The sequence below is a fragment of the Eptatretus burgeri genome, chromosome 1 (genome assembly GCF_056783735.1).
Source record: "Eptatretus burgeri isolate ZD-2024b chromosome 1, Ebu_testis_v1, whole genome shotgun sequence".
Taxonomy (NCBI): domain Eukaryota; kingdom Metazoa; phylum Chordata; class Myxini; order Myxiniformes; family Myxinidae; genus Eptatretus; species Eptatretus burgeri.
Genome location: NC_140961.1, coordinates 49,467,490 through 49,489,298, shown reverse-complemented (window position 1 = coordinate 49,489,298; position 21,809 = coordinate 49,467,490). Strand labels below are relative to the sequence as shown.

Below are 21,809 nucleotides of genomic sequence, written 5' to 3'. Positions count from 1 at the left end.
GTCCGCAATCCAGGGGTGGCGTTAGTCATTTGGGGGACCCGTGAAAAACACAATAATGGCCAAGTGGGAAGTCCTGTCAACCTGTCACCACATTAATATGTGCATTTTGACGTCCGTCTGTCTGACGTCGATGTATTCGGTCGTTACTTATACAATCTCAACCATTAAACTTGCCAAGAGGGCTACGGGTCATAAGGCAAAGGTTGTATGAATTTCATTTGTTGTCCTTCACCAGGAATCCCGGGGGTGGGGGACGCAAATTATCATAGTAAATGTGTACCGTGTAGCTCCGCTGTCGGTGGTGGTGGTGGGAGATGGTAATTGTATCATGACTCACGAGTAAGAGGACTTCATGTTCTTTTCGCACTTGCTTAGCCTCGATTCATTGCAAAAAAAATCGGGAGGAATTTCCGTTTTATTGCCTTTTCCTCATTGGAAAGGTGTATATACAACAGCTTGAATGCCGTTCCACCTTATCGTGCCATTTTATTCCATGGATATCACAGAATTATGATAATAGCATATTAATAATAATATTAACATTACAGTATTGCAAAAAAACTCGGGAGGAATTCCCGTTTTACTGCCTTTTCCTCATTGGAAAGGTGTATATACAACAGCTTGTGTGCTGTTCCACCTTATCGTGCCATTTTTCCCATGGATATCACAGAATTATGATAATAGCATATTAATAATAATATTAACATTACAGTATTGCAAAAAAACTCGGGAGGAATTCCCGTTTTACTGCCTTTTCCTCATTGGAAAGGTGTATACATAACAGCTTGAGTGCTGTTCCACCTTATCGTGCCATTTTTCCCATGGATATCACAGAATTATGATAATAGCATATTCATAATAATATTAGCATTACAGTATTGCAAAAAAACTTCGAAGGAATTCCCGTTTTACTGCCTTTTCCTCATTGGAAAGGTGTATATATACAACAGCTTAAGTGCCGTTGCACCTTATCGTGCCATTTTTTTCCATGCATATCACAGAATTATGATAATAGCATATTAATAATAATATTACCATTAGAGTATTGCAAAATAATAATATTAAAAATAATCACAATAGTAAAACTGTTGTGTCGTGTAGAAGATGCTTAGCAGGCAGACACGAGCGGGGGAACAGTCGAGCCGGGCTGTGTTGCACAAGCGCGAGCGCGGGCGTACTTTGCCCGCGGCTCCCCTTTATTACGTATGCAGCACACGCACAAGCCGGGCGACGACAGCATTACTACAACGCCTCAGGCGGCGCGCACTCCTTATATCCCTTGCAGACACGATGACCACTCCGACCACTCCCACACCACCATGCCCTTCCCCGTAGGCCCGCAGACTACACCACACTCCTCCCCCTAAAACTATGATTATTAAATGATCACCATCATAATAAGCACAACCGCACGAAGCACTACGGTATAACAGTAGACAAGGTATAAAAAAAAGAAAACAGCGAAGTATAAAAGCACACCACATCATATAATGTGTCGATGCGAGCGAGTGGAGCAGCAAAGGCCAGGTTCCAAAGACGGAGGTGCACAAAGCACCCACCAAACTCTGACCGCGTTACCGATATGAAGCAGCAAGACGAGAAGCACAGCAGCACTACGCAGCAAAAACGTCCCCAGGTGGCCCACGCTTACACGGCCTTTGCCGAGGTCGCGGCGACCTCCCGAGCAATCCTCCCCCCAGCACCATCAAACGCCTCCGGCCCACAAGGCGGCCCATCTCCCCCAGCCAGACCTGAAGCAGATAACATTCTGAGGTCGGAAGCTCGCTGTCTGGCAGCCGTGGCGCCAGCGCCAGCCCCGAATGACCTTGGATGGGGGCGCTGAACAGCGCCGCTGGCTGGACGCACTCCATGCTCCAAAACAACCCACGCCCCACAATCAGTTGAGACGCCAACGCCCGTCTAAACGGCCTTGAGCGAACACAGAGAGCTGCGCCCGCAACCAGAGGTGGGGGTAACGCCGACCAGCGCACCAGTCCTGGCTCCGAGTCGATCTCCGAGACCCACACGGCAGTTAGACGGTAGCAATTCCATTTAAACCACACTTTAAGTACAGGCTCGTCATAAACCAATAGGAACACCACTGGAATCATTGCAAGCTCATTTTTCCGTACAGCGCGTTTTTTTGATAAAATCCCAGCACCTGATAAAACAACTACCCGTGGCTCGGGGCAATGGAAGGCCAACCAAACCTTTTTATTCGCCACCACCGCTCCCAAAGCCACCACATCACATTGACCATACCGCAAAACCCATCGATTGATCTCCGCCAAACCCACTCTCACACAGGAACTGCTGGCATTTATTTCAACAACGTTAAACTGCATCACTAGAGCAAGGAAAAACAAATATGCAATGAACAGCAACCCATAACCCTCATCACGAGTCCGATTCTTGATTGTTGACTCGATGTTGCGAACCGTGACTCCCGTGCACGCGACGGGCTCGCTGCAACTCGCCGCCGAAGCTGCCCGAACAACACAGGCGCGCATTGCCTCATGAACGCTGCCGAAGCGCGGGAACTCATCGCGAGAGCTGATACGGCTCCTGCCGCTCCCGAACCGCACATTACCATTGCAGGCAGCAACGAACGGCCGCCCCCGTTGCATCGATGCGGCTCCCGCCGCCAGAACCTCGCCCTCGGGTCTCGAAGGAAGCAACGAAGGAAGCACCGGCGCACCTGGAGGTACGAGCTGGAGATCCAGCTCGAGGCGCGTCAACCCGTCCCGACCCAAAAGGACGGGCCCCCTCCCCTCGCACCACAACCACCGTGAGTAGGGCGCTTCGCCCCCGGTAGAGCACCGAGACGTCGGGCGCCGCAAGCGGCACAACCGCTTCGCCGGTGTACGTGCGTGATGCGAGGGCAGCACGAGTGGACTCCATCCGACACCCGATCAGCGCCCCGATCACTTCGACATTCACTGGCATCGGTCCTGTCACCGTAGGACCAACTGAAACCAGGTTCAACATGGGCATCATCAGTGCCCCGGTCACCTCAACTTCTCCTGCCACTGATCTTGTCATCTCCGGATCACCTGCTGCGCACCGACCATCGAGACCCCGGACATTCTTCAGAGCTTGTGCGATGTCCAACGCCGCGTTCGAGCCGAACCGCGTGTCCTCGTTCTTTAGCCGTGGCTTTGCAGAAATCATTCCCCCGATTTGTCGCGCCTCAATAAAACGAACACTGAGCGCGGCCGTTGCCCACTCGACGTGGCCGAAGTCGATTCCGACGAAGGCGGGCACGCGTTCGTGCGCTGTGCTTTGACCTTCTGCCATGCTCGTGCTGGCGAGACCCTTGGCTCCGTAGCCTGGAACCGCACGGGTTATTCGCTGCCGATCCGAGCGCCACCACCCCGCACACGCCGATCCGAAGATCCTCGTCAGCCAACTGTTGTGTCGTGTAGAAGATGCTTAGCATGCAGACACGAGCGGGGGAACAGTCGAGCCGGGCTGTGTTGCACAAGCGCGAGCGCGGGCGTACTTTGCCCGTGGCTCCCCTTTATTACGTATGCAGCACACGCACAAGCCGGGCGACTACAGCATTACTACAACGCCTCAGGCGGCGCGCACTCCTTATATCCCTTGCAGACACGATGACCACTCCGACCACTCCCACACCACCATGCCCTTCCCCGTAGGCCCGCAGACTACACCACAGACAATAATTGGTAGTCATAAAAAGAAGAAAAACGTGCCCCCCCCCCCGGCATCCGTGAGCCCTGCATTGAGATGGATTTCAGTTGTGGCACCATGACCTTCCATTGAGATGGATCTCAATCGTGGCACCATGACCTTCCATTGAGATGGATCTCAGTTGTGGCACCATGAGCTCTGCTTTGAGATGGATGTCAGTCGTGGTACCATGACCCTGTATTGAGATGGATCTCAGTCGTGGCACCATGACCCTGCATTGACATGGATCTTGGCCATGGCACTATGAGCAATGCATTGAGATAGATCTCGGTCTTGGCACCATAACCCTGCTTTGAGATGGATTTCAGTCACCGCACCATGACTGACTGCTCCCGTAGATAAATTTCAAATTATTTTCATGTGATTAGAATAACGGTAACCTCCTTATCTCACTGCGAGCCATAAACACAAACTAACGCAAAAAGCTGATCCATGGGGGTATTCAATTAGCTTGCTCTCACTTTGCAAGCCAGCCATTCCCTTATCAACCGTTTCCTCGGACTGCCTGCATGAGTGCTTAAACCATTTGGCGAGCGCTCTGTATCAGTTGATTGGTAAAGGAACACACCTCAGCACATATACCTGGCCTTGAACCCTTTTCTGGTTCTGCCGTTTGTGTGATGAAAAATGTTAATTTACGGTGATTTTCACCCTTTCCCCCTCTTGTTCTGGTAATTTTCACCCTTTCCCCCTCTTGTTCCGGTGATTTTCACCCTTTCCCCCTCTCGTTCTGGTGGTTTTCACCCTTTCCCCCTCTTGTTCCGGTGATTTTCACCCTTTCCCCCTCTTGTTCCAGTGATTTTTCACCCTTTCCCTCTCTTGTTCCGGTGATTTTCACTTTTGAGTTTTCCTATTTTTAACACCGCTGGGGTAGTTTAGTTTCATCCTCAGGAGAAGGTGCTCTGTCTCTGTCCATATCCAAACACCCTCCTCACCAAGAAACTTGGTGGGGGAGACGGTTTAGTCACCAACAACCCAAACATGGAACAGGTTAGCACAGGTTTACATGATACCTGCAGCAAGTCACAGATGTAACTTGACCTGACCTGACAATAGTGTGATGCTGTAGCTTTAAGATTTCCCTTCACTGGAAGTGGAACACCATCCAAATCCTCGATCTTTTCTACCCCCGTTAATCCATCCCAAACCCACCTCCTTCAAATTCCCTGCTTTCATTATTGAAAGTCCCTGGAATGTCCATCTTGTATTCCCCGTGTTCCCCGCCCCATCCCTCTCCCTTCCACAGATCTCCTAATGTCTCTGTTCCCCGCTGTTTTGCACTTCCTTCTCCCGCCCCTCTTGTCTCATGCCCCCCTTGCTGTGCGTTGTTTGTTAGCTCTCATCCGAGCCTCAACAATGTATACAAAAAAAAAGATCTGAGAGCTATTCCAAAACCTGAGAACAAAGCCAAACTTCAACATTTCATCAGCTTCAGGACATATTTGTCACACTTCATCAAGGGTTTCAGTGTGAAATCTGCTTCTCTCAGAGACCTTCTGAATTCCTATGGAAGCCGCACCATCAAAGTGTATTTTATCATCTAGAGAAGGAAGTGTCGGAAATCTCCTCTTCATTACTATCAGCTGGAGGAGCCTGTCTACCTGCAATGTGATGCCAGTCTTCAGGGCCTTGGGCAGCATTGTTTCAGGTACGTAGAAATCGGTTAAGGCTAATGGCATATGCAAGCAAAACCCCAACTGATACTGAACAATGCTGCACTTGCATTGAACATGAGCTGTTGGCTATCATGTTCAGCATCAAGCATTGCCCTACCTACCTATATGGTCGCAGTTTTATTGTGCTCACAGATCAAAAACCATTTTTCATGATCATTGATAAGCCATTGATCGTTGCCCCACTGAGATCACAACGAATGCTCGTCAGACTTCAATGGTACAACTTTACAATGGAGTGCGGCCATGGGACAGACAATGAGCTTGCCAGTAGCTTATCCCATCAGACTTCAGTGGTACAATACGACTACAATTGATTTGGACTTAAATGTTGATTTGTCCACTTCTCCTCTGAGAAGTTTTCTCAGCTACAACACGAAACTCCTCATGATTCAGACCTGAGTCAACTTCGAGACCTCATCAGTGGATGGCCAGACCATGCGAAGGACCACTCAGAAGCTTTTAAGATGTACTGGAGTTTTCCTGATGAGTTGTCAATGTAAAATGGTGTAACTCTTAAAGGTGAGAGAGTCCTTATCCCTAAGAGCATGAGACACGACATACTGCAGCAACTCTAATCAGGCCATTTTGGGTACGAGAAAACCAAACTGCTGGCTAAGGACACTGCATACTGGCAAAGTACAACATTAATAAGGACATTGCTTGGATTGTCCTACCTGCCAGCGACACCGGAAATTTCAGGTGCCCGAACCACTCTGCACCATGACATTCCACTTAGACCACGGAGAAAAGTTGAGTGTGACCTGTTCTGTTTTGATGCAGCTCAATGGCTTGTCATCACAGATTATTATTCAAATTTTCCCATTGTTCGCAAATTTTCAGATTCTGCCCCCAGCCGCAGGATTATCACGACCCTGGGACAGATCTTCTCTGAGTTCGGAATTCCTGATACGTTGATAAGCGATAACGGTCCTCATTTTGCCAGTATGGAATTTTGTTCTTTCACTGGGAAATGGAATTTTGACCACATCATGTCATTCCTATTGTTTGGAGCTGGTCACCGTCTTCTCCACATGTGAAGGGCCACGCTCATATTTGCTTGTATCACCAAATGGTCAAACGCTCTATTGCAACTAAATTCACATTCAGGAGTTTCCAGCATTTGTTGCGGTGTCCCATCAACCTGTGAGCCAAAAAGAGAATTTTGAACCCATCGTGAACAGGAATGGCGAATCATCTGTGAACCATCTGTCCAGTGTTGAACCTGTGAACCATGACGATGACATCACTCACACTACCAGAGCAAAGATAGTCTGTCAATCTCCCCAGCAGTCTGACACTTGTAATCACATGTTGCCTCCTTCGCAGAGTCTGACTACGGTCCATACCTGCATATACCAAGTCTAGCTGAGCTGTGAAGATGCCATCTCGCCTTCATCTAAAAACATGTTGGTTGTCCGATGTTAATGGTTTCAGTTTGCTATCTGGTGTTGTAATGGTATTACATTCGTTTGCTGTTTTGACTTTTTCATTGGACCGGAAGTGCGAGCATGTGGTTTGGCAAAGAGGAAGAGTGCCGGTGTGCGGTGTATTCTGGGGCTTTGATTTGCTTGATGCACGATGATTCTGCTGCAGCAATAGAGGGATTTCATTAGCCATGATGCAGTGCGTGGGTGCCATATTTGTTGGCAAGCTAAACAAGCGAGAAAAGGTAAGCAAGACTTTGCAAGGCCAAATAATTTGCGTAACCTTCCATTGCAGTGTCAGAAGAACGAGATAAATTTGCTAGATTGTAGAGCTACTGATGCTATTGAGAAGAGAATACAACTCTTTGACCATTGCCTCTCTTTTATAGAAAATTGAGTCATCGACTTGTACTTACCAATAAAGGTTTATGACTTTGTCCAGTCTGAGTGGTTTCAAGTTCCAAAAACACTGCACAAAACGAGTTGGCCAATGGACTTGACGGCCAGACCGTGTCTTCCTCGCCACCGGCATTTGAGGAACAACTGCCGGTGCTGGTGCTGGTTGCAAGTAAGGGATTGTAGGTGATGCATGTGCAGTAGTCAGGTAAAGTTCAACATAAGCAGCCTTCAACCCATCAATGCTGACAGCATTATGATTCGCATTGTAGTTAATAATTAAAAACTTTTCACCATGGTGGATGACTTCAAACGGTGCGTCATACAGGGGTTGAAGTGGCTTCTTCATCACGTCATGTCGCACAAAAACATGAATCCAACTCTGAATGTCTAAATTGGTCTGAATTTGCCTGTGCTGTAGCCTGCTATGTGTCAGCCTGGTGTGTTGGCGCAGTGGTAAGGGCAGCGGCTTGGGATCCAAAAGGTCCTGAGTTCAAGCCCCGTTGGGCCACTGAATTAATACACCAGGGGGTTGACTCAGCCTGTCATCCTTTCGAGGTCGGCGAAATGAGTACCAGTATACTGGGTCGGTGTATACCCCGGTTAAAATAGGTGTACCATATCCCTGTGTCGTAAGAGGCGACCAGGGTTGCGTCAGGAAGGGCATCCGGCGTAAAACATGTGCCAAATCACTATGCGGATCATATGGATGATCCGCTGTGGCGACCCCTTACGGGAGCAGCCGAAAGAAGAAGAAGAAGAAGAAGTAGCCTGCTATGTGTCAGCTTCAAGTTTCTCATGTGCATCTGTCATCTATGTACATAGTTTCTAGGATCCAAGTCGTGAGTAAACTGACTCGGTGCCCAAAACTGTCCTGGCAACTTGAGAGTTGTGAAAAAAACTAACTCAGCAGCACAGCCACCTAGGTCAGACTTAACCACAGTTCGGATACCTAGCAAGACAATAAGAAGACTCTCTGTCCGTCTTGTATTTGCATGGGCCTTCAGAGATGCTTTCAACTGTCTGGAATCATTCCACGAGCCCATTATGTGATGGGTGATGAGCTGTGGTTCGGGTTTTCCAACTGCCAAATATATCAGACAGAGCTTAGAAAAGTGCTGATCCAAACAGATGACCTCAGTCTGTGGTTATTGTTGAGGGTGTACCAAACACAGCAACCCAATGTGGGATCAATGCTTGTGCTACTGTCTCTGCTGTCTGGCCAGGGATGGGTATTCCAACCAGCCAATGAGTAAAACGATCAATGCATCTGAGCAGGTATGTATTGCTGTCTGGTGGAGGTAGAGGTCCAACTAGATCAATGTGAACATGGTCGATTCTGGCGTCTGGTGTAGAAAACGTGCCAAGAGGGGACCTGATATGTCAATGTATTTTGGATCTCTGACATGCTATGCAGGATCTGGATCAGTCTCTGATGTCACAATTTACTTCCTGCCAGACAAAACACCAGGTTGAGTCACTAATTGTTGAGTGGCTCTGATACCAGGGTGAGCCAAATTGTGTAAAGCAGCAAAAACTGCACATAGAGACTCGCTCGGGACTTAAGGGCGAGAATCACTTGTGAAAATGTCACAGACAATCCTACCATCAGAAGTGGGGAGTCATACCTCTTTGAACTGGAGTGACGTTGAATTGGTTCACAGCCTTTGTAGCTCATCATCCTTTTGGGCTTCAGCTTTGGTAGTGAAATCAATGATGTTAGATGCATCCAGAGCATTTACACCAACTCGAGTGAGTGCATCTGCTGCAGAGTTATTTTTGCCACTGATGCGGCTCAAGTCTGTCGTGAACTGGGAGATGAAATGAAGATGTATTTCTCTTGGAGAGTGATGATTGGGTCCTGCCATGAGAGCATAGGTCAATGGCTTGTGGTCCATATAGATAGAGAATGTTTTCCCTTCTAGCATATGCTGAAAGTATTTGACCCCAAGTCGGCTGCTTGAAGCTCTCTCCCAAACGTGCTATATCTGGTCTCTGCAGGTTGAAAACGCTTTGAGAGAAAAAAAGAGTGTTTGCCAGACGTCATCTACGTTTTGCTGCAAAACTCCTCCGACTCACATGTCTGAAGCATAGTGGTGCTTCAGTCTTGGAATGAACAAGAAGTGTGGCCTCAGCCAACCTCACCTTCATACCTATTCGAAGGCAGATGGTTCTTTTTCATTGAGGGTGAAAGGCTGATATTTCTTACTCCTGTTGCATAGTATGTCCGTCAATGGCTGAGATATGTCTGAGCAGTTAGGCATGAAACGCATGTAAAAATTCACAAGGCCCAGAAACTCCCTCAACTTGTGCAGTGATGTGGATGCAGAAAAGGATTGTATGGTCTTGACTTTCTTCTCCAGTAGGCAGATACTGTGTTTGTCTATGACAAGGCCGAGAAAGGTGAGTGATGGCACCCCAAACTGGCACTTGCTGGGATTGATGACATAGCAAGGTGCTCAAAAAGTAATTGGAGGTATGCCTCATGTTTTTCCTCTGTTGGGCTTGCTACAAGGAGATCGTCAAGGTAAGCGTAGACTAAAGGGAGACCACCTATGAAATCATCGATTAACCTCTGAAACGTCTGCGCAGCATTGCGCAAACTGAAAAGCATGTGAACAAACTTGTAGAGCTCAAAAGGTGTTGTGATAGCTATTTTTGTGTATGTCGGTCAGCTTTACTGGTATCTGTTGATATGTTCTGACAAGTTCTGTCTCGGAGATAACGTGTGTACATATTAGAGGGAGGATGAAAAGTCCTGCAAATGGGGAATTGGATAGCAATCAGGAATGGTGCATTCATTAAGTGAACAGTAGTCACCACATGGCTGCCAGTAATATAATGAATCCATTGGTACCACATGCAAGAGCAAAGACCAGTTGCTGTCAGATTGTCGTACGATACTGATTTCAAGCATGTGCTTAAACTCTGACTTAGCGATTTTCAGATGATCTGGGGCAAGTCACCGTGGTTGTGCTGCAACAGGAGTTTTCGAGTTACGATGTGGTAAGTGCATGGCTCGTGCTTGATCTCACAATCCCTGTATACTGGACGAGCAATCTCTGGGTATTCACAAAGGAGGGTGTCATAACGGGAAGGAGATGTAGCTTTCACGAACATGGAGCTGATGGACGGTGTATAATTGATGATTCCTCGCACAGTAAGGGCTGGTCGTGGTGTCAATGAGCTCATGATGTTTGACAGAGCAAGCCAAACTGGTGAAGAAAATCAGCCTTGATGATGGGTGGAGGCAACTCAGCAACAATGAATACCCATTAAAATACTTGTCGCAGTCCAAGATCCAGTGTTAAAGATTCGCTTCAAGTATTTTTTTTTAGATGAGATCCTGTTCTAGGCGGTGTGGTTGTCGTTGTGAAGGTTGTGGTGTCCGAGGTGCAGCGGAACATGGAGGGCGAGAGCGTAGCAGTAACTTCGCTTTATTCCATGTCCGAATGTACATCACTGCCACCCCTAGCGGGCGAGTCATGACATACGAAAACCCAATCACATGATACAGCACACTCCTCCCCACGTAAAATGACAATTCTAATGATGAAATGACAATTATAACATGACCAAACGAAACCAATCAACAATCAAAATCCTCCAAGTACCACGGCCATCTCCTGATCCGCATCGGTTGGGCAGCGACGCCAGACGGCCCAGGCTCAGATGCCTCCCGGCTCGGTCAAGGTGACACCCTCGCCGGACTCGCCCCATCCGCAACAACAACCGCCCCCGGCCGACAAGCTTGCTCGTCGTCCTCGGGCAGGACTGAATCAGGTGAAGACCCCGCGGGTGTCGGTACGTGCGGCCCTGGTGATACAACGTCTGGCCACGGCGACATTACAGGTGGGGGTCCCACATCGCTCGGCACGGGGGGGGGGGGGTGACGCTGAACAGCGATCATGCATTTGGTCCACGTGCCGCTTCCATACCTCCCCACCATCAGTCCGCACCATGCAATTCGCCGGCCCCAGTACCACAGAGACCACAGCCGGCACCCATTTGGACCCGTGGAAATAATTGCGCACCATTACCCGCTGTCCCACATCAAAACCGTGCAGCAGCGTCGGGCGTGACACCGCCCCACTCACCGATCCTCCAGGTCGCAGCAAATCCAGTCTGGACCGCAATGCCCGTCCATAGAGACGAATGGCAGGAGAATCGCCAGTGACAGGATGAATAGCGTTCCTGTATTGGAGCAAAAAAACATCGACCACCGTCTGTACAAGTGCAACACCCCCCCTGCGCATAGCCTGTTTCAACATCTTAACAAATGATTCCGCATGCCCATTCGTTGCAGGATGATACAGTGCGGACCTTAGATGTCGAATACCATTTTGACGCATAAACTCATCAAATACACCTGCGATGAACTGCGGACCGTTATCAGAGACCAGAACCTCGGGTAATCCTTTATTAGCAAAGATCGTCCGCAGTTTTTCTACTGTCATGTTCGCTGATGTATGCTGCATCGTTACAACCTCCGGCCATTTCGAGAATGCATCGATCACAATCAAAAACATTTTGCCATTAACCGGCCCTGCAAAATCTCCATGGACCCTCTGCCAGGCCCTGCCTGGGGTAGACCATAGTCCTGAAGCTCGACGCGGGTTATCAGCATCTGCTTGACACGTGATGCAACGCTTAACCAACTGTTCAATCTCTTTGTCCAACCCCGGCCACCACAACAGGCTACGAGCAAGACTCTTGGTCTTCACGACGCCAAGGTGACTGACATGCAGTTCTTCCAAACACTGCTGCCTGAACTTCGGTGGAATCACCGCCCTCATTCCCCATATAACGCACCGTTGGACCAACGACAGCTCCGATGCGCGCGACGCGAAAGGCTGAAATGCCGGCGTTGAAGGTAGATCGCTCCAATTTCCCGTAGAAATCGCCTGGAAGACACGGGCGAGCACTGGATCATGAGCCGATTCCACCGCGACCTGTTTGGTCGTGATCGGTCCGCTTTGGACCTGGCCCAGCGTGAACACATCAACCCGGTCGGCCAACTCAGACGCAGCTGGACCCTCCGCGCAAGGCAAGCGCGAGAGCCCGTCGCAGTTTGGATGCTTTTCGGTGCTCCGGAACTGAATATCGTAATTGTACGCAGCAAGAAACAGACACCACCGCTGTATTCGCGCGGCCGCTACCACCGGCACCCCGCGTTCGGGTCTCAGGATGAATTGAAGTGGTTTGTGATCCGTCTGCAAAGTGAAATGCCACCCCAGCAGGTATTGATGAAACCTCCGCACACCCCAGACGAGGCTGAGAGCCTCGCGCTCGATCTGAGCATATCCCCGCTCTGCTGCGGACAGGGTCCGGGATGCAAAACAAACAGGCCGCTCGGAACCATCGTCCATCCTGTGGGAGAGCACTGCCCCGATGCCATATGCAGAGCTGTCACATGCCAATAAGAGCGGACGCGCAGGCTCGTAGTGCACGAGGACCGTATCCTCTGTGAGCAGCCGCTTGACGCGGTCGAACACCGCCTGGTGTGCAGGCCCCCAGGCCCAGCGCTCGTCCTTCCTGAGCAACTGCGTTAATGGCGCAAGCTGTGAGCTGAGCCCGCGCACGAACCTCTGGTAATACTGGGCCATACCAATGAACGAGCGCAGCTGCGTCTTGTCGTGAGGCGGTGGCATGTGCTGAATCGTCTCCACCTTCTGAGGGCCTTTCAACAGCCCCTCTGGCGTGATGACGTGCCCGAGGCATTCCAAGCGCTGCTTGAAGAACGCGCACTTGTCTCTGTTCAAGCGCAGGCCGCACACTTCTAGCTTCATCAACACTTGGGCAATGTTCGCAGGGTGCTCGTCCGCCGTTTTCCCCGCAATGAGCATATCGTCCAGTCGGTTTGAGTGGGCAGGCCAATGCAAACCTGATCCATGGCTTTCTGCCACAAGGCCGGGGCTGAAGCAATTCCAAAACAGAGTCGGGTATATCGATAGAGCCCTTGACACGTGTTGATTGTCAAAAGGTCGCTACTCCCGGGATCCATCGACAGGTGAAAATATGCATCACACAGATCAAGCTTCGTGAAGTATTGACTCCCCGCCAATCGCGCATATATTTCATCGATTGACGGCAGTGGATATTGCTCCACGCTGAGCCCCGGGTTAACCGTGGACTTGAAGTCCCCGCACAATCGGACATCTCCATTCCGTTTCAGCACCGTGACGACCGGGGTGGCCCAATCTGAGTACGACACCCGTTCGATCACTCCACAGGCCTCCAGCCTATCCAGTTCACCCTTGACCTTGTCCCGCAGGGCATACGGCACCGGTCGTGGTTTACAAAAACGAGGAACCACCCCCTCCTTCAGGAAGAGCTTTGCCTCCATGCCCTTGAGTTTCCCAAGGTCGTCGCAAAACAAACCTTGATGTCTTTGCAGAATCTTCTTGAACCGATCCTCCCATCGGCTCGGCACGGGTTGCACAATGTGAACGGCGGCCCAGTCTAGCCTGATGCGGGTCAGCCAGTCTCGGCCGAGGAGAGACGGACCCCTCCCTCGCACGACGTACAACGGAAGCGCAGCGACCTGGCCTTGGTACCGCACAGACACGTCTGCCATCCCGACTGGCGTTATCTTCTCGCGGGTGTACGTGAACAGCGTGAGGTCGGACCTGATAAGCTTCAGGTCGTTGAGTCTACGTGCGGTCTGTTCGCCGATGATCGACACCGCTGCACCCGTATCAACCTGAAACATGATCCGCGTGTTGTTCACTTCGACTTCCACCGTCATCGGGCGCGCCGCCACAGGGCCAATTGAAAACAGGCCCATCAACGGCTGCCGGCTTCGCCCCGGGTCGCCTCGCACATCGCCGCCCTTGACCTTAACGGTGGCCAACGCCCCTCGGCACACACGCTTCAGATGACCCACCTTGTGACAACGTAAACACACGGTGCTTTTAAACGGGCACACACGGCGCAGGTGTCGACCTCCGCATCCAAACACGTCCGTGGGGTCACCTCGCCGCTCGTGCGGCCGCGCGGCGACGTCAGGCTCCGACCCGCACCGAAGGTCGTGCATGCGCCCCGGGGCGCTCGCGACACCGCGTGGGCCCCCAGGCCATCTGGCATGCTGTGGCCGGCGAGGGACCGAACATCTCCGAGAGTCTGCTCGACAGCTGTAGCAGTGTCGACTGCCGAGGTAAATGTAATGGCTTCACCCTTCAGCCGTAGAACCGCCGAAACCATTTTCGCATCTTGCAACCCAGAAATAAAACGATCTCTGAGCCGAACCCAGACGTTCCTCTGCCGTGAACTTGCAGGCCACGGAAGAATGCTTCATCCGCACCACAAAATCAGCGACGCGCTCCCCCGTACCTTTCGCGAGGCGATCAAACTGGTGTCGAGCCAGCTGTAATTACTTCTCCGGCGCCATGTGTGCTTTCATCTCCTGCACAATGTCCCGAAACGACAGCCCGTCATCACTGGGCTTGTCTGGCACCACCAAATCACTCAGCAGTCGATTATGCTCCGCCGACAGCGAGGCGAGCAAGATCGACTTCTGTTTGCTCTCGTCAACCACATCATTCGCGTGGAAATAACACCCCAATTGTTCCGAAAACAATTCGAAGTCGTCTCCGACGAAAATGGGCACCTGTCCGTGCGCCGTGACTCGTCGATCAACCATCCTCGTCAGCCAACTGTGGTGTCCGAGGTGCAGCAGAACATGGAGGGCGAGAGCGTAGCAGTAACTTCGCTTTATTCCACGTCCGAATGTACATCACTGCCACCCCTAGCGGGCGAGTCATGATATCCGAAAACCCAATCACGTGATACAGCACAAAGGTAATGTTGAGGTAATATGGAATAGGCAAAGCCAAGAAGAGCACGTAGTATTCTTCTTCCATTCACTTCTGACTTTACCTATAACTTGTTCACAACTGTTTACGCAATTTCCGGTTACTTCGGCCTGGATTCGGGATCAGCGATCAAATAACGTAAATCACGATTAAAAATAATTTTTTGATGATGCGGGAGATATCTTTATTAAAATCAGTGGAGGAAATATACACCATGTCTGATATTTGGGTATTTCATGTCTCCGACGATGCCTTTATCTCCCGGCATGCATCATTCCCCATGACAAAAACCGGAAACAAAAAAAACCAGAAACAAAACAAAAACGGAAGCAAAAGGGTCATAGCCAACGACACGGATTCACAATTGGCAGGGTATTGTGTTGTTTTTGTTGTTTCCTATTTACTCATGTGCACACGTTAAGTAATATTCACAAGATAGAAATAAAACCCCATCGTGTTTATACACCGCACAGTGTTTAAAAACAACCGGAAGCAAAAGGTCATAGCTGACGACACGGATTCCAAATAGCCAAGGGTATTGTGTTGTTGTTGATGTTATTTCCTATTCTTTCACGTGCACACGTTAAGTATGAAACTCGCTGCATTCGCTCATATTTTTTTTTTAGATGACATCCTGTTCTAGGCGGTGTAGTTGTCGTTGTGAAGGTAATGTTGAGGTAATATTTATTTTTTTCGATGAGATCCTGTTCTAGGCGGTGTAGTTGTTGTGAAGGTAATGCTGAGGTAATATTTATTTTTTTTCGATGAGATCCTGTTCTAGGCGGTGTAGTTGTCGTTGTGAAGGTAATGTTGAGGATTTTTTTTTTCAGATGAGATCCTGTTCTTGGCGGTGTGGTTGTTGTGAAGGTAATGTTGAGGTAATTTTAATTTTTTTAGATGAGATCCTGTTCTGGGCGGTGTAGTTGTTGTTGTGAAGGTAATGTTGAGGAATTTTTTTTTTTCAGCTTAGATCCTGTTCTAGGCGGTGTAGTTGTTATTGTGAAGGTAATGTTGAGGTTATATTAATTTTTTTAGATGAGATCCTGTTCTAGGCGGTGTAGTTGTCGTTGTGAAGGTAATGTTGAGGTAATATTTATTTTTTTCGATGAGATCCTGTTCTAGGTGGTGTAGTTGTTGTGAAGGTAATGCTGAGGTAATATTTATTTTTTTCGATGAGATCCTGTTCTAGGTGGTGTAGTTGTTGTGAAGGTAATGCTGAGGTAATATTTATTTTTTTCGATGAGATCCTGTTCTAGGCGGTGTAGTTGTCGTTGTGAAGGTAATGTTGAGGATTTTTTTTTTCAGATGAGATCCTGTTCTAGGTGGTGTAGTTCTTGTTGTGAAGGTAATGCTGAGGTAATATTTATTGTTTTAGATGAGATCCTGTTCTTGGCAGTGTAGTTGTCGTTGTGAAGGTAATGTTGAGGATTTTCTTTTTCAGATGAGATCCTGTTCTCGGCGGTGTAGTTGTTATGAAGTTAATGTTGAGGTCACATTAATTTTTTTAGATGAGATCCTGTTCTAGGCGGTGTAGTTGTTGTTGTGAAGGTAATGTTGAGGTAATATTTATTTTTTAGGTAAAGTCAGAAGCGAATGTAAGAAGAATTCTTCATTCGCTTCTCGGCTATGCCTATTCCATATTATAGTATCTCTATATTTAATATATTCATTTCGTTTGCATTGGGGTGAGAAGCAGGGAGAGGAGGGAAGTTGTTGGAGGCGACATGGATGTGAAAAATAGAGCTTGGACGTAATTAAAATTGTGCCATATTTGCGTCGGTAATAAATATATGAGGAAAAATTGCAAACCTTTTTTTATTGTCTTGTTCATACACGCCAAGGCGGTATTATGAGTGTTAGTGCCTTGACATTTTTTTCTGAGGCATCTTTATAAATTCTCCTCGCTCGGTTAATTTGTGCTTTAGAGGTACTTAAATTTATCTTCGATCTTGGAAAGCGATTTGTCTGAACTCTTCGTGTGTCCGACCGAAATATTTAAGGGAACGAAGAAGTCGAAGTACAAACTTAGCGAAAGTTCCCGATTGAAATCGCGGATACTTTCTCACTTTACAGTTTTCATCTTTTTTTATTTTTTATTTTTTATATTTTTTTTACGTGAACCTTTCCTGGCATTAGATGCCCATTACTGTCTTCCCCACTGCATATGAAGGATATTTATCGGGTTATTGATGAAGCTGACTGATTGGACTGGTAAGGTGAGAGTTCGAGTTCGTTTTCATTCCGGCCTTTCATTGTTGAGGTGATGATGTACCGACCCAGATGGACCTGTCCATTGAACCTGGTTGCGTGTTGTTTTCCGTATCTCCCCGAAATCTGACTGACTGTTTATCTGCCATTCAAACGTGGACGTCCATGAAGGTTCGCAGATTTAACGTTGCCAAGACTGGCAATACTTGTTGGTGCAACACCTTCAACTCCCCGGAACGAGTGTAATTTGGGGTTGGGGGAACGTAACCTCACGTCGGCCTCCTCGGTGTTCGAATCAAACTTGTGGAAGAGCACGGCTCGATTTACAGTGGGAGTCATGGGGTAACGGTTGGGCACAGGTAGCCAGAGGGAGGGAGGGAGTTTGGTTCGGAGGGGTTTATGGGGTCATCCAGGATCGATGATCACCTCCACTCATTTGTTTCTTTTTCTTGTTTTGTCCTGTAGGGAAGCAACTTCCCCCATCCTCTTCAATCTCACTCTTCCTACCAGGTCTTCAAGATGGCTCTTCACCACCATCTCAGATCATTCCCAGCCTAAAACCATGATATTTTCTACCCCCGTTAACCCCCACCCCAAATCCTTCCTCCTCCCCACTTTTCCAGTTTTCCCCCTCTCCTGCCCCCCCCCCACCCCCCAAGAAAGGTCATGGGTCAGGATGGGAGATGATACGAAGTGGTGGTACACTAGATTGCTGGGCTTGAAGACCTGGAGGGAAGCGTGGAAAAGACCGTCCTCGGGAGAAACGATGAACAAAGTAGTTGAGGTGTGCAGTGAGCCTGGATTTTGGAAATTCAACCAGAAGGGGTTTTGCTGAAAGAACGTGTTGTCCATGTTGGACTTGCTGGGAAGGGTCAGAAGACGAGGATCAGAGGGACGGTGTTGGAGAAGAGGAGGTGAAGAAAAACTGCAGAGATCACCAACTTGTCTGCCGTGTAAAAGCAACACACCTGGTGCTTTGGCCTCATCGCAGGAGATTCCAATAATTCTGAGAGCTTGAAGTGCCACACAATCCAAGAAGGACCGATGTGATGCTGCAGTGTCAGATCCTAGTAGGGGAGAGCAGTACTCCATTGAGTTGTGGGCATATGCCTTACAGCAGACTGTGAGTAGCTCTGACTTTCCAAGCACTTAGATCCATAGAGGATGCCCAATGTGCGGCCGGCTTTGGAGGCCAGCTTTGCTGTATGGTCGGTCCAGGGGGAGGTCACGTCTGATGGTGAGGCCGAGAAGTTAGAGACAACCTCTTCCAGTGGTTGAACATGGAAATTGATAGGTGGATTAGTTTGACGATCCTTCCAGACCAACAAGGTGTGATGGTGAGATTATATATGATTGAAATACATTTTCCATTTATCAGACCAGCATCTACTGAGTTCTAGATCAGCACAGAGTAATGCAGCCACACTCTGCACGGCAGTGGGACGAGGTACTGCACAACATAATGTGGAGTAGTCTGCAAATAGGAACGGAGAGCTTTCCAGGGCATCGGAGAGATCATTTATGTCGATAAGGAGCAAGACTGGGCCCAATGCTCTGACTTTGGGAACTGCAACCTCTGCTGGGAAAGGGGAGGATAGTCCACCGATATCAACACTTTGCAGTATCCCACGCATTGCTAAAATCTGTTCTTCAATTTGTCCTCTTATCTGCACAATAATCAAATCCACTCATGCTTAAGCCACAGGACGAACAAAACTTTTGTTCATGCTCTCATCACATCACACTTGAACCACTATAACTCACTGTTTGCATCTTATATTTGTCTCTTCTCCAAACTCATCATATCACTGGTTCAGGCTGGTAAATTTGATTGTAACACTTCACTTGCTCCTGGTACACAAAATTAATGATTGTGAAATGTAGCGAGTAATATTTAAAGGCAAATGAGTTCCTGCCTATATATCTGACATCATTAAACCTTACACCCTTGTAATAATGTTTAATCGTAACAATGGGAATCTCCTTGTTGTTCCTCATCTGGTAGTTGAGGATGAAGACTTTTATTGATTGAGAATTCTTCAGATATGCGCAACTACAGAACTCTGTCTTTCAAAATCCATCAGCCTCTGTAACTCCCTGCTTGGTTGGTGACCTGTGATGACTGATTGGTGGAGAATGACAACAAAATGAATAGTAATAAATAAATATCCATCCATCCATTGGGACCATAATAAATAAATATGTACGACTGTATTTGTAATTTTTAATTACCACATTGGTGAGGAGTGTTAGTTTTAGAAATGAAAGATGTTGATTCTTCCTTTGCAACTTTTTATGTCTCACTTTTCTTTTTCTTTCAGAAATAACACTTCCATTATCTTGATGCTGATTGGGGAGTTTTGACCTTGGTGCAGTCGGGCAAGAAATGCATGCTGGGACCATGCTTTGGTCTTTTTGTTACGGCCATTGTGTGATGCAGTACTGACGGCACAAGTGGTAAGAAGATGGTAAAATATGCATTGTATTGCCGTCGTTTCATAACACTTTTATAATAGTAGTTTCCTCATCACTTACAAATTCCTTGCACATTGTCATACTGAAGGTTGTTGAAATATAGTGCCCATGTCAAATTTGAACATTGTTGGTCAAGTGGCTCCCAAGATACGACCTTTCAAAGATTGTTGCATTGTCTGCTACGGCCTTCCACGCTCCCTGTTCAAATTCTCATTTTCTTGAATATACTTCAATTCCAGAGCCAAATGAGGTGTCATCAGCAGCTATTGAAACCACCTCTTATGACTTGGACATAGCAAACCCTTCGAGTTGACCTCACTTTCGGATGTGCCCAATTTCCAATGAACACCTACCCTACATCCCTGAAAATGTTATGTTGAGTGTTTTTGAAGGTGTGTGTTTGAAAATTAAACGGAAACATCATGGTTCTTGATGCGAGACTGTAAGATTCACTCACCTGGGTATGGAAAATAAAAAGATGAGGTTTCTTCCTATCCAGCCCCTGCAGATAATTTGTCATTGTTGCTAAATTCTGCTTTAACAAAAAAAAAAAAATTGATTTTCAGTGATCATAAAAAGCTTGGCTCTAAATGTTCTCTTTTCCACCATCGTATCCATCTGTGTTTGCAGCCACTGTATTATGTGCTGCCATTAAAGTGGAATGGCAGCATCTGAAGGAGACAACGATGCTGATCCTCAGCCATCTTGGGAAGATATTAACTATGATGAGATTAATGTTGTGCAGGTGAGTAGAAACACGGATGTCGAGGAAGGAGATGGATTGATAAATAGAAGAATTCATGGTGGGGGGAATCATCTTGGATTACCAAGGATAACATCCTTTTAAGAGGGAATTGCAAGCTTGCATTTTAAGCAGCGATCTTGAACGTTAAGACTGAAGGCTTGCTCTCTTTAGAATATAAAACAGCCACCTGCGCATTCAGGGCTTGCCATGAGAAATTTAATAAACGAGCATTGGTGCAAATTTTTTTCGTTGAAAATGCTTCCTTTCTGCCATTTTCCCCTCTTGAATTATGTCAATCACATGACCTGTTCAGAGCTACTTGAAATATTGCATTGTCTTGCGTTTTACTTTGTACATATGTTTTGTAACCTGTCATGCTGGTGTTTCACGTGAATGGCGATTCTCGATGTGTGTGCCGTCCATCGGATGGACGTCAAACTGGGCTTCCCGTTTTGCAAGCATTGGTTGCTGGACGTTAAAGATCCCACGGTGTCCTCGGTGAAGAGTCGACGAGTTATCACCAGCACCCTGGTTAAATTCCAAATTCCTGTCCCCTCAGTCATGTGTCCTGTCGGAGTGGTGACTCATCCATGATTGCAATCCGAGCCAAGAAACTTCTTCGGCAGAACCGACACTGTATGGAGCATTGTGTACGAGTACAAGTACAATTGTATGATTTGAGAGAGAACTGCCTTCATCGGTTGTTTTTTGTATTTTCTTTGTTTGACATTACAGTATTCAGATCATTATAACTTTGCCGCTTTTAAAGCATTTAAAAAAAAGAGTATTTGGAAATGGCACGAACCTTATGTCACATGGAAGTTGAAACAGAATTATTTTTCTAAGACTTCTGTACAATGTAAAGTTTAAACGATAAGTAATGATCACATGTCTAAGCTTAAACGATTGATGAAATTAGTGTTGCACTCGCTTTTTTTTTGGTACAGATCGTTGGTCGTGGTGCCTTCGGGGTTGTATACCGAGGGAAATGGAGAAACACTGATGTGGCAATAAAGGAAATCGACAGCGAGTCTGAGAGGAAAACTTTCCTGATTGAAGTGAGTCATTTTTTTTCATGACGTACATTCTTTGCTTTCTCGCTCTTCCTCTCATTACCTTGGCAAAAATATATTTTTTTGACAAGTATGTTGATCGCCTCCGTTTGTTTGTTGGTTTGTTACTTGGCAAAAATTAATTTTTTGACAAGTATGTTGATTGCCTCCGTTTGTTTGTTTGGGTCGCCGAAATAGGTGACCCTTATTGTCAGTAATTCTGTCTGTTTGTTTGGATGTTTGTTCGTTTGTCATCAGCATAATTGGTAGTAAACGTGGGCGGATTTTGACCAAACTCGGGTGGG

At 47.6% G+C, this 21,809-nt stretch overlaps 1 protein-coding gene across 10 annotated transcripts in view; it reads left to right on the top strand.

Moving 5' to 3' along the window:
• Positions 1 to 17,008: 17,008 nt before the first annotated feature.
• MAP3K7 (mitogen-activated protein kinase kinase kinase 7) overlaps positions 17,009 to 21,809 on the top strand; it is a 77,849-nt gene continuing 73,048 nt past the window's right edge. For 6 of the 10 annotated variants that reach the window (XM_085883602.1, XM_085883607.1, XM_085883600.1 and 3 more), the window contains exons 1-4: positions 17,018 to 17,240; positions 19,554 to 19,689; positions 20,338 to 20,452; positions 21,400 to 21,510. In XM_085883602.1, the coding sequence (XP_085739728.1) occupies positions 20,369 to 20,452; positions 21,400 to 21,510 (195 nt within the window). In that variant the 5' untranslated portion in view covers positions 17,018 to 17,240; positions 19,554 to 19,689; positions 20,338 to 20,368. The other 4 variants (XM_085883590.1, XM_085883603.1, XM_085883594.1 and 1 more) reach the window with 4 other exon arrangements.